This window comes from Saccharomyces mikatae (assembly GCF_947241705.1).
Source record: "Saccharomyces mikatae IFO 1815 strain IFO1815 genome assembly, chromosome: 9".
NCBI lineage: Eukaryota > Fungi > Ascomycota > Saccharomycetes > Saccharomycetales > Saccharomycetaceae > Saccharomyces > Saccharomyces mikatae.
In genome coordinates this window covers 1-13,286 of record NC_079264.1, presented here as the reverse complement: position 1 = coordinate 13,286, position 13,286 = coordinate 1, and the positions used below count along the sequence as shown (strand labels likewise).

The 13,286-nt window shown below is 40.8% G+C and overlaps 4 protein-coding genes across 4 annotated transcripts; 2 read left to right on the top strand and 2 right to left on the bottom strand.

The window, feature by feature from the left end:
• Nucleotides 1–5,154: 5,154 nt before the first annotated feature.
• Nucleotides 5,155–5,514, bottom strand: YPS5 (Yps5p; the record flags this gene model as incomplete). The annotated part of the gene is made up of 1 exon (XM_056223087.1): nt 5,155–5,514. The coding sequence occupies one exon, from the start codon at nt 5,512–5,514 to the stop codon at nt 5,155–5,157; it is 360 nt and encodes a 119-aa protein (XP_056082713.1).
• Nucleotides 5,515–7,156: 1,642 nt separating this feature from the next.
• Nucleotides 7,157–7,519, top strand: PAU14 (seripauperin PAU14; the record flags this gene model as incomplete). Its single annotated transcript, XM_056223085.1, has 1 exon — nt 7,157–7,519. The coding sequence occupies one exon, from the start codon at nt 7,157–7,159 to the stop codon at nt 7,517–7,519; it is 363 nt and encodes a 120-aa protein (XP_056082712.1).
• An 831-nt stretch (nt 7,520–8,350) lies between these two features.
• Nucleotides 8,351–9,055, bottom strand: SMKI09G0020 (GNAT family N-acetyltransferase; the record flags this gene model as incomplete). Its single annotated transcript, XM_056223084.1, has 1 exon — nt 8,351–9,055. One exon carries the CDS (start codon nt 9,053–9,055, stop codon nt 8,351–8,353), a length of 705 nt encoding a protein of 234 aa, XP_056082711.1.
• An 890-nt stretch (nt 9,056–9,945) lies between these two features.
• SMKI09G0010 (uncharacterized protein) lies at nt 9,946–11,517 on the top strand (the record flags this gene model as incomplete). Its single annotated transcript, XM_056223083.1, has 1 exon — nt 9,946–11,517. The coding sequence occupies one exon, from the start codon at nt 9,946–9,948 to the stop codon at nt 11,515–11,517; it is 1,572 nt and encodes a 523-aa protein (XP_056082710.1).
• Nucleotides 11,518–13,286: the final 1,769 nt, after the last annotated feature.

The following is a 13,286-nucleotide window of genomic DNA, read 5'->3' as shown; positions in this document are numbered from 1 at the left end:
CGATAGAAATATTGCGCGCTATTGTTTTTAGTCGCTCAGGAGCGCACTAAGGCTGGAAGACGGTATACAAGTCTGCAAATGGCTATAGGTTTTTAGGCTAAGCGTACAGAAATTAAGTTGACCTCTTAGTTGCCTTTTCAATGTGCCCTTTTTGCAATAAGCTTCCACTATCGTGAAATATCTAATCCACAGTACTTCTAAATATAGTAATGTAGAGATATGTTGTTGCAGGAACGCTCCTGTGTTTAGACTGTACTTAAATGAGAAAAAGCTTGCAAGGAGGGAAGGATTATCTTATCACCTTCAATTTGTGATGAGTTTTGTACACCACGTTGATTAACGGTTTTCCTTTAGAATGTACTCTCTAAGAATGAAAGTAGCCTCCCCCCCCCAGATTTTGACTTTTGCCCAAATTGTCTCCAACTTTGAAAGTTAGCTTGCCGATTGATCGATTTTCTTACGGTATTAGAGTAGAAATTTTCACAGTAAACTCTTCTTAATAATGGTCTACCAACAGACGGAATCATAACTGAAATTAAAACTGCGATATTCATTATATTCACGACTCCCCGTAATAAAATACTATTTAATTCTTCTATTTCGCACGTTGTCATCCATTATCGTATCACACTATCAGTCCTTGCGTTTCTGCTTCCGCCAAGTCGATGACTGTTTCTTATAATTTGTGTCATATTCTAACACAGTACATGAAAATATACTAGTAGTATGACTACTAGTGATAGACGATAGTTGATTTTCATTCCAACAGCTAATATACTGTTTGATGCCAGACTAGGATTGCACGGTGTCCGAGCAAACATGATATATTGTGACACAAGTATTCCTCCTGAATATGTCATTGAAGAGTTGGAGAAAAATATTAGAAAAAGGGAAAATATAATTGCGCAGTCAATGTGTAATTTGAAGGATATGATAAAAACATTACTATTTTTATTTGGGACAGCTATGGCTATTGGGATTGCAGTTGCTTGGCTTCTTCATGACGAAAAAAACAAAAGACAGAAAATATACATTAATTGCAGTCCACGTTGTCGCTTTTATTGGAGCTTTATGGGGCGCATCTGTTTGGGAGCTTTTGGAAAACTGGAACTTTAGATACAGAGAATTTTGAGAGTGTTAAGAATGCCTAAGGTTCCACACGGAAGTAATAAACATCCTCAGATGCTATGGGGTTTTTTAATGTGTCTATCATATATATTCACTTTACACATTGGCCTGGTAATAGTATTTACCTACTTCCTTTCTTCGAAGGTGTTGGGTGTTGTTTTCATCAGCCAGAGACATTGCAGTTTTTGTAATTTTATGTAAGTGGTATTTGGTTGACTCAAAGAATAAAAAAATTACACGTAATTCTCCAGCAAGACTTCCCAGCAAAATTGATTTTTCTTCAAAAGGTTCTTCTAAGGATAATCGTACAGTAAGAATTGCAATACGTAGGGATTCTATATAGTTTATGTGGCGAAACGGAAACAATATATTTCCAGAGTTAAGAGTGATGGATTAATAGATGTGAGAAACTACGCTATCAAAGACATTTGTTCTTCCATGCTGGTAAATATGAAATAACAACTGTTCCCTAAGTTATCCTACACGTATATTATTTATTTTCTTGCTCAAGTGAATATCTGATACTATACTCTCTTTGAATATTCAGCTCAGTAGTTTCAAATCCCGATCCAAATGTAACTATAGAGAAGGCACCCTTTTTACTTTTCCTTCAAAGAAAAATTCATTCGCAATATTTTTCAGTTTTCGGGCTATTTTTTGACATTTTCGAATTGTTTTTAATGTTTGTATGGCACGGTTTCTTTTATATTTCATGCAATTGCATTGAAATAAATATAAACATATATACTAATATACAAGTAATTAGAGCTTTTGAACAAGATTGTTTTGTGCTAGTTTTAACTTCTTCAGAGAAGTAGAGAACTTCAGAACCTCTATAGCCCCACATACAACACAAATACCTGGAAATGGATGGAACAGATATTCTTCGTTTTTTACAAAATACTTTTAACTTTCCTAGTTTTACCATTAGTTGTAACAAAAATTTTATACTTACGGCAGCATGCGCTTTGTTTATATTAGGACTATTATTGTTAGGTCTTAGAACAGCAATGTTCAAACAAGTAACAAATAGAACGGCAACAGGTAGAAATAGAGGTATCATGGCGGCAAAGTTATCACTTGCGTGGTATCTTGCCGCCACAGTTATGTATATTGGTAAAAGTAAAATGTGGAAATATGCCTTTGCAGTTTCGCTATTTCTCAATTGTCTGGCACTATTTTCATGACAACCAAAGGCTCTCGTGCTCCAGCTATTTAGTCCGAAATACTACCCTCACCCACAACAGTCGAAGAAAGAACTTTCGACGGAAGAAATTATCTGAATAAGAACATTTTTATATTTCGAACTTATAGAATTATTACCAAGATATATTTATCAAATCATTGTGTATTTTACTAGGCTACGACTAAGGTTTCCCACTTGTTCTTTCACAAAAACAAAGTAAAAAGGACTAAAGAGTGAAGAAAATCTAATAATTTGAGGGTGTTAGAAATAAAAATTTAATGAGTGAAGCAATTTTAATAAAAAAATGGACTATATATAGAAAGATTTAACACGTAACTTAATGGAGTTGAAAAGTCCAAGTTTTTGCCTTAAAAAACTCAGAAAAAAATGATCACATTATTTATATGTTGTAATATAAATCAACTATTATCTACTAACTAGTAGTCATACTACTAGTATATTATCATATACGGTGTTAGAAGATGACGCAAATGATGAGATATAGTCATCTAAATTAGTGGAAGCTGAAACGCAAGGATTGATAATGTAATAGGATAAATGAATAACAACATATAAAACGATGATAATAATGTTTATAGGATTGTGTAGAATTGCAGATTCCCTTTTATGGATTCCTAAATCCCCGAGGAGAACTTCTAGTATATCTACATACCTAATATTATTGCCTTATAAAAAATGGAATCCCAACAATTACATCAAACCCCACTATTATCTCATTATATTACCGGTATATTATCATATACGATGCTGAAAGATTCTACAAGATTGGGAAACAAACATCAGATTTGGTGAAAGCTGAAACACGAAGACTGATGACTGTAGTATGTAAAAAAAGAAGGAATAATTATGATACTACGCGAGACTTCTTATATATTCTGTATTCCTGATACTATACGTTTACCATTAATGCAATACTAATCATTGTCTCAAAATTTCTACCCTTCTCTGAGCTTCGGCTGCCAAATACTATATAAGCTCTTCTTTATGCTACATATCTCCAGAGAAGGTGTTCTCCTTCTTTAGTATTTCCCTTCGACTCCAAACGTTGACAAAGATTTATCGAAAAAAAAAACAACTATTGATGATGTAAAATCGTTTCGGCAATAACTATTATAATATTTCTTGCTATATCAAAAAAGTCGTACAAATCTTGCACAGCGACAAACTGCAAAACTATTGACATTTTCCTTATTATAAAAGAAAATAAAACACAGAAGATAATGATGAAAAAGAGAAAATAAACGGAGACATATATGGCCTAAATTTTTCTTTTAGTGGACGTTTCGCTAGAATTTCCGCCACTTAAGGATGAACTAACTCCATCGCTCAGGATTTCACTAACAAAGATTGCTCTGTATTGCGAGAGCTCAGAATAAGACGTCCAACTGACACTATAAAAGTCTCCAGTTCCTATGGGACTACCAGGTGTATTTTCCCATGTACTGAAGTATCCTGGGGCAGGTGTAGCACCTGGAACACTATCGAAGATAACCTCAGTATTTTCCTCTTGATCATTAAATCTAGCCTGAGCAATAGAAACCTCATGGCTTTCTAAGTCGAAGAAAACATATGCACCAACAAAAAAAGCATCTTCCAATAAAAACCCTGAATTTGTGGGTCCAATGTTCAGAAGGCAGTGATACCTAGCTGGTGTCACAAAATTAGATATACTTGCAGATATAGTAAACCCTCCAAAATCAACGGAAAGTAAAGTATCGTTCACTTTTGAACAGTGAAAAATGTAACCTTGATCAGGAGAACTCTATTTTCCACCAAAAATTTTACCTATCGCATCTGCAGTTTCAGTAGGCCAAGTAGAATAGGTTGTACCAGAATCAAGTAGCACTGGGAACTGAACATCTGAAGCAGTTTAATTGCTGGCCTTACCATCTAGAATAGCAACACTCTATGCTGTAACAGACATACCCGAGTCCATAGAATTGAAAGTATCATAGGGCTGCGGCATAGAAAGAGTATAAAGTTGCCCTGAGTATTTACTTTTATCGACGCCACCAAACAAGATGCTTCCGAAGTGTGCATTAAGCTCATTCAAAAATAATGAATACGCTATCTTTTCAATTTTTCTTTGCTTTTTCAATTCCATTGGAGAGTTGCACGATCTCTGAGCTCTTACTTTTCTACTCACCGGATAAGCAAACAATAGAGATTAAATCTAGTTCTATATTTAGCAAAAATTAATAGATTCGATCATTGTTTATTTTTAACAATTACCCAGTAATGGAAACAAAGAAAACACAATACAGACATCCGTCACAGACATGGGGAGTAAATTCCGGGTTTAAAGCTGGTGCGTAGTGATGGCATTATTCCTAGAAATAGGGTTTGACGAGGCATATGGTCCGGATAAGATGATGGGGGAAGGTAAGATGTCAGCAAAACACATGAATTGAGGAATGTCAGAGGAACATGTGATGGTTTGTTTACTCTCTCATGTGTTGGCGTAAAAAATTACTATCTAACCTGTTTGTTTTGATGTAGTAGGGTTATTGAACATTTTCTGAGAAAATTCATAGAAGTAACGCGCATATTAGCATAAACTTTTCACTAGATACGACCCATCCTTCTATATAATATTACTTTACGACTGCAAATGGATAACTAATACACTATTCATCATTCTTATAATAACACATTCAACATCCTTCCATAACTAAAAAATATAATAGCGTTTATTTTTTGGTTTCGGGTTCTCTTATCAACAGAGCCACTGCCTTGAATGATTCAACTGGAAGAATTTTCGTGAATATATCATGCCAGCAACTTGTTTTTTATAATAACGTGTTCTTCGCTAATTATACTCACTGAAACTGCAATTTACTAGTCGAACTGTAGCCTGACCCGTAAGACATCAATACGCAATATGGACTATCAGCATCATTTACATACATATCAGAAGAGCCAGTGTCTAACTGAAGGTACGCGGTTTGGGGAGGGGTTCCGATTTCCACCTTGACGACGTACATTCCTACGGCATTAATCAAAGTCGAATTCAGGACGTCATCTCTTTTGAAAACGTTAGATACATCTTGCGAGCCCATTCCTGGGACATTTGCTAGCTTTTGAACGGGAAACCTGACGTAAGAGTCTGAGGAAGAACCCAAAACAGCCTGAGAATAGGCCAAAGATAACGCTAACGATAGAAGAGGGAACAGCTGCATACTGGTAATATTGCGTCGCCCTTCGAATACTTTTGGATGTGCGGATACAAGTTTAGAAACTTTTCAACCACGGAAAGAAGAAGTGAGCGAATAATACGCTCGAGCACTGTCAGACATGGCAACATTTAGGACCCTTATATAGTCTTAACTTTGAAAGCAGATCCAAAAGCTTAAGTCCTCAAAGGGCGGTGGTTGCATGGGGCTAGCGCAACTAATTTAGACAAAGTTTGGCTTCCTTGGCAGTTGCACAAGACATTTTGCAGCAGTGAGCGACAGGGTCGTCGACTTGGATCCTTAACCCCCTAGATAGGGTATTATTGCCTTTCATTTTTTCTTTGTAGCGGAAACTTTCGGAGTTTTTTCGAGGATAACTTGTAAGGAAGGAGGACAGCTTGCAGCGAATAACTGATGGATAGGCTTTCGCTTTCGCTTGAGTTTTGCGTTTGGTCTAAGCTGCCTAATCTATACTGTAAGATGAATGCATTGAGCCAACAAAGTGCGAGAAAAAAGTTGCTTTTTGGCATGCAATCTTTATCATCTCGAGGTTTTTCACAAGGCAGACGGTTATAGCTTCCCCACCAAATATGACCACCTAACCGCCTCGAAAAAAACCTTGGCGACTCCGCTGGCCCTCCTAGCAACCTTCACCGGATTCGGGTTCTGTTTCAGAAGGAAGTAGGCTCAAAGTTGACGAATGCAGCATCTAAATGAGCAACAGTAACTTGCAATGCTTTGACTCTTTGGAGGCTGCTGCTCTACCGTTGAAATAGCAACTTGTCTCGTTCAATCCGCTCATTTATTCAGCAGGTGATTTGATAGTGTAGTAGTTTTCTTGGATGGAACAGAGTTAGGTACTCAAGGGTTAGCAAGATTGATGTTGGCTTGAACATACACGTTTCCATTTATGGGTCAAGTGCCTATATATGGCGCACTATTCAGATCAGATGCAAGATCGTGTTACTGTTTCGTGTGGCCAAATGGCGAGTACTTCTGCCCAATCGTTCTCTTTTCATGCGCCTGGCCTCTTGAGCAGGTATATGTTTGTGATAGGAAGACGTATAGACTTGTTGAGTTATGATTAGAGTATGAAGGATTCCAGCATTGGCATACTGAAGTACATGCCAATACGCCGAGCCGTAGACCCTAGAAATATACGAGATCAACAGATGATTCCTATTTCATTTTAGCTGGGGAAAAGGAACAGTATGGGACCTATTTTCCGTGGAATCGTTTAGTGCAAACATACGGAGCCTGGCTTAGACAATAAGCTTCTGAACGAGGGTCCAACCAAGTTCAGATATTCTCTAACCTGGGCACCCCTATAGCGTCGATCTCGGATTGCGCGCATACGAATACACACACAGGTACCGTAAATAGACATTGATATACGAGTCTATGAAGAATGCGTGAGTCGTTCAAGAAGAAATGCATTTCTATAGTTACGGCGGAGAAGGTGCGCTAGATGAGATATGTAGGATCTTGAGGTGAGAAAAGAGTGTCAGTCAGTGGTTCGTTTGGGCAGCACCAGCTGGTGAAGGAATTTGTATAAATAGGGCTGCTATGGTCACCTATCTGTGAATATTCCGTCCTTACCTTACTCATATGTAAGTCCATATCACCACTAAGAAACAAAACAAACACAATGGTCAAATTAACTTCAATTGCCGCTGGTGTCGCTGCCATTGCTGCCGGTGCCTCCGCCACCACCACTCTAGCTCAATCCGACGAAAGAGTCAACCTGGTTGAGTTGGGTGTCTACGTCTCCGATATCAGAGCTCATTTGGCCCAATATTACTTGTTCCAAGCCGCCCACCCAACTGAAACATACCCAGTCGAAGTTGCTGAAGCTGTCTTCAACTACGGTGATTTCACCACCATGTTGACCGGTATTGCCCCAGACCAAGTGACCAGAATGATCACTGGTGTGCCATGGTACTCCACCAGATTAAAGCCAGCTATCTCCAAGGCTCTATCTAAGGATGGTATCTACACTGTCGCCAAATAGAGACAGACGCCTTTACGAACGAAATTCTATAGACATTGAGTAACGAAAAAAAAAAAAAAGCTTTTTTTTTCTGCCATGAAAACAGTTTATTATATGTAAATGTATATTAATATTATAAACCTGCCTGACAAATGCTGTGCATATACCATTAGCCGGAGTACAATGAGCCTCGAGACGACATTCTTTTCTGCTGCAGTGTAATATTCTGTTGTGCGCTCCACTTCTAAGCAGAGTGAGACTGTGCATATATATATACGTATAGAAGGACTGGCATCCAAATCGAAGAATATTGAAGCTGGTAATGAATGTATATTTCCACATGAAAGGGCTTGTTCTTTTTTCAAAGTCTCGGCGCGGAGTCATTCGCAGTTTATGTGTCACTCACAATTAAGGTTGGTAGGTAGATCAGGGTCTGTGCGAGTCAGTCATAGCAATGCAACATTCATATCTGGTTCTTTGAGAATGATCGCGGTGCCCCGTCAGATATCGTATGTATCCACTAGGTAGAAGATGGAAGAAGAGGGAAGAAGAGGTACGAATAGCACTCTGAATGACAGGTAATGCAGGCGCTACGTTCCATGATGTGTATTAAAATGTTGGGAGCCAAAAACAATGTCAGTATCAACTTTGGAGTTGGTGTGGCATGTTCGAAGGAGGGTTTTTGTCCTCTACTGTCATTCCGGTTTAAACGAGAGCATGATTGCAACTTGGTTCCTCGTTGTGGAAGAGGAAGTCGCGGATACACATGCCTGTGAAATACATTGTAATCTATAAATTTGATAACCGAATAGTGCTATCTATATATCCCTTGCATATAATCGATCAGTCTTTTTACAAGCCTTCTCTTATTGTAGCCAATCCTCTCTTCTGTCTACCATCCTCAAAGTTTTCCCCGTCTAACCATTGCTCGAATGCTTTACGGATGTTCATCCATTCTTTGTCGATTATTGAGAACCACTGGGTGTCTCGAGTCCGACCCTTGTACACGACCACTTGCCGAAAGGTTCCCTCGTGCTTGAACCCCAGGCGCATCGCCGCCCTCCTGGATGGCCCATTTAGACTATCGCACTTCCACTCGTATCTCCTGTACTGTAAAACGTCAAACACATATTTCATCAAAAGGAATTGGGCCTCAGTAGCGATTACTGTCTTCTGTAACTCCGGTGAAAAAACTACATATCCAACTTCAAGCGAACCATTGGCTTCATCGATCCTTATGAGGCAAAGTGTACCAACGGCACAGCCAGTCCTTTCATGAATAATTGCGTAAGGCACGGTGTCTTCAGTTTCATTAAGTTCATCGATGAACTGTAGGTATTCGTCGACGTTGTTGAACGGACCGACAGGCAAATATGTCCACAAGCGTTGACCCGCTTTAGCATACGCACTAAAGAGCTGCAATCCGTGCTTTTCCTTGTCAAGCGGTTCCAGTCTACAGTGGTTGCCTTTCAAGACGACTTCTTGTGGGAAGACCCTGGTTGTCCAGCCATCGACGTCTGCACCGACTTCTTGCCCAAACTCATTTATATTCGCCATACTTTTTCTTATTGAAGGGCTCTACATCCACTTTCGAGACCGAGAAGCTGTTGGATACGCTGACCCAGGAATATGGCTCGAGCAATGCTTCAGTAATGCATTAATCACGAAAAGCGTGTTACACTAGCGCCAAATCTACGGATACACAAGAGGCATTAACCCTCGCGAACAGATGCAATTAAGTCTATCTAACGAAGGCCGTAGCAACGTTACAACAGGGTGTGATAATTGCTTGATCGAGATAATGTAATATTTGCTGTTACAATAGTTCCAAGCTCAGCGAACGTGAGAGAAGCCAAAGAGAATTAAACCTAACTCACATGCACATCACAGCCTGAAATGTATGTATCTCGGCCGCTCATACCAAGACCGCGTCTGATCGAGAGAGCAAAGAGTCATGTCCTACTGCAAGCGATGGATCGGACACCTTCTGTGACACTATTATGACCATAGCTGGTCTATAGGTGCAGTCACGAATCCGGCCTATTTCTTCAATAACTGTCTGTCTACTAGTGATTAATCTCCGTTTCCTTATTGAAATTTGCGTTTGTTTTCAGCGATGGATTGTGAGTCGCGCGGGCGGGCCGGGCCGTTTTCTTTTCCTGAAAAATAACGAGAAAGAGCAAGAGAAAAAAAGTACAAATAGTGCACTGTTTTCCCATTTGACGTTTAGTGAAAAACTTTTTCTGAAAACTTTTTGCTGAGCATTTAGGCGGAGAATCTTGGTGGACTTTCTCAGTTTTATGGGCCTGTGTATTTTAGCTGGCGTACTGGGAACTTTTTTCTTCTCTTATTATTTATGTACGTAAACTCTAAAAGACTCTTTTACTGTCATCAACGCATTAAGTATCATTGCTGCAATTGATAACTCTGAAAACACGTAAAAATCAATGGCTGCTATTAGAGAGTACACGACTGCTTCGGAAGTTGCCAAGAGGATGCCTCGACTGGATGGTTTGTCAGTCCAGGAACTGATGGACTCCAAGACCAGAGGTGGGTTGACTTATAACGATTTTTTGGTCTTGCCAGGCTTGGTCGACTTCCCGTCCTCTGAGGTTAGCCTGGAGACTAAGTTGACCAGGAATATCAATTTGAAGACCCCTTTCGTTTCCTCTCCAATGGACACTGTTACCGAATCAGAGATGGCCATCTTCATGGCTCTGTCGGGTGGTATTGGTTTCATTCACCATAACTGCGCTCCCGAGGAGCAAGCTGCCATGGTCAGAAGAGTCAAGAACTATGAAAATGGGTTTATTGACAACCCTGTAGTGATTTCTCCAACGACCACGGTTGGTGAAGCTAAGAGCATGAAGGAGAAGTATGGGTTTGCAGGCTTCCCTGTGACGGAAGATGGCAAGAGAAATGCGAAGTTGGTGGGTGTCATCACTTCTCGTGATATACAATTCGTTGAGGACGACTCTTTACTCGTTCAGGATGTCATGACCAAGAACCCTGTTACCGGTTTACAGGGTATTACCTTGTCTGAGGGTAATGAAGTTTTAAAGAAAACCAAAAAGGGTAAGCTGTTGATTGTTGACGACAGGGGTCATTTGGTGTCCATGCTTTCCAGGACTGACTTGAAGAAGAACGAAAACTTCCCGTTAGCTTCCAAGTCTGGCAGCAGCAAGCAATTGCTATGCGGCGCTTCTGTAGGCACTATGGACTCTGATAGGGAGAGACTAGGCCTGTTGGTGGAAGCTGGCTTGGACGTGGTTATCTTAGATTCATCGCAAGGCAACTCGATTTTCCAGTTGAACATGCTCGAATGGGTGAAAGAGAGTTTCCCAGGGTTGGAAGTCATCGCTGGTAACGTTGTCACCAGGGAACAAACTGCCAATTTGGTTGCTGCCGGTGCGGATGGTCTGAGAATCGGTATGGGAACTGGCTCTATTTGTATCACTCAAGAAGTTATGGCTTGTGGTAGGCCACAAGGTACAGCCGTCTACAACGTGTGTGAATTTGCCAACCAGTTCGGTGTTCCATGTATGGCTGACGGTGGTGTTCAAAACATCGGCCATATCATGAAGGCCTTGGCGCTTGGGTCGTCTACTGTTATGATGGGTGGTATGTTGGCTGGTGCTACCGAATCGCCCGGTGATTATTTCTATCAAGATGGTGAACGATTAAAGGTGTATCGTGGGATGGGTTCCATTGATGCGATGCAAAAGACCGGTAGCAAGGGCAATGCCTCGACCTCTCGTTACTTTTCTGAAAGCGACAGCGTTTTGGTTGCGCAAGGTGTGGCGGGTGCAGTGGTTGACAAAGGATCCATTAAGAAGTTTATTCCGTATTTGTACAACGGGCTGCAACATTCGTGTCAGGACATTGGTTGCAAGACGCTAACTCTATTGAAGGAGAATGTGCAAAGAGGCAAAGTCAGATTTGAATTCAGAACGGCATCTGCTCAAGTGGAAGGTGGTGTGAATAACTTATACTCTTATGAAAAACGTCTACATAACTAAATGGTGGCTTTGAATATTGAAGTGGTAGTAGTACGTGTATTTGTTAACATAAGATTATTGGACACATTATTATTTATTATTATAAATTAGTCGTACTTCTTAGGTAAGAACAATATAGCAGAAGAATTATATGTGCATATGAATCGATGTAAATCATGAGAAAATATTTATGTTTGGGTGATTTAATGGGTGATTTTTTGAGATTGTGATAAATATATGTATATAATGAGTAGACAGAATTTGGCAAAATACGTTATATTAGATGCAAGTAAGTGCATATATATGATATTTGGGTCCGTAGAATACATAATAAACACAAAAATGGAAATAAAAGTGGGTTTTATGGGTAAATGGCACAGGGTGTGAAGTGCTGAGGTAAGTGCCGTGTATGGTGATGTATGGTGATGTATAGTGGTAACCATGGCAACTGAGTGAAAGGTGAAGATGAGGATGAGGAGCAGTGTGGCAGTGTGACAGTAGGGGAGTTGGGTAAGATGAGTAGGATGGGAGTAGTTTATTCTTAGCATCCGTAGGCGTATGGAGAGCTGTTATGGAGAAGAAGAGGGCATGGTAGGTGTTGATATTGTGGTGAGGTAGCTAGGTGTGGTTAGAGGTGGGATGGGGAGTAGTGGTAGGGTATGATGTTAGGTATGATTGTTTACATTTGGATGTTTACATATGATTGTTTACATTTGGATGTTTACATATGATTGTTTACATATGATTGTTTACATTTGGATGTTTACATATTATGTTAGGTATGTTGTAGAGGTAGATGGTAGATGGTAGGATAAGTGGAAGTGGTGGTTGGTGGTAGATATGGAGTAGTGATGAGATGTGAAGGATGGCAGATGGAGAGTGTAGGCAGTGGAGGAGCAGGTAGGGTAAGCTAAGGCAGTGGGGTTGGAGTTGGAGAGGTAGGGTTAGACAGCGACGTAGGGCTGATAGTAGGGTTAGAGATAGGGTAAGTAAGTGTGTACTTCTCGTGATGGTGATGGTGATGGTGATGGTAGTGATGGTGATGGTGATGGTGATGGTGATGGTGATGGTGACAGTGATGGTGATGATGATGGTAGTGATGGTGGGTGTGGTAGTGATAGTGATGGTAGTGATAGTGGTAGTGGTAGTGATGGTGATGGTGGGTGTGGGTGATAGTGGTGATGGTAGTGATAGGGTTAGTGGTAGTGATGGTAGTGATGGTGATGATGGTAGTGATGATGGTAGTGATGGTGGTGATGTGTGGGTGTGATGGTGATGGTGATGGTGATGGTGGTAGTGATGGTGATGGTGATAGTGATGATGGTGATGGTGATGATGGTGATGGTCATGATGATGATGGTGATGATAGTGATGGTGACAGTGATGGTTATGGTTATGGTGATAGTGATAGTGATAGTGATAGTGATAGTGATAGTAGGTGTGTGTGTGTGTGGGTGTGATGGTATTGATAGTGATGGTGATGGTGAGTGTGGGTGTGGGTGTGGGTGTGGTGTGTGGGTGTGGGTGTGGGTGTGGGTGTGGGTGTGGGTGTGGGTGTGGGTGTGGGTGTGGGTGTGGTGTGTGGGTGTGGTGTGTGGGTGTGGGTGTGGTGTGTGGGTGTGGGTGTGGTGTGTGTGGGTGTGGGTGTGGGTGTGGGTGTGGGTGTGGTGTGTGGGTGTGTGGGTGTGGGTGTGGTGTGGGTGTGGGTGTGGGTGTGGGTGTGGGTGTGGGTGTGGTGTGGGTGTGGGTGTGGGTGTGGGTGTGGGTGTGGGTGTGGGTGTGGGTGTGGG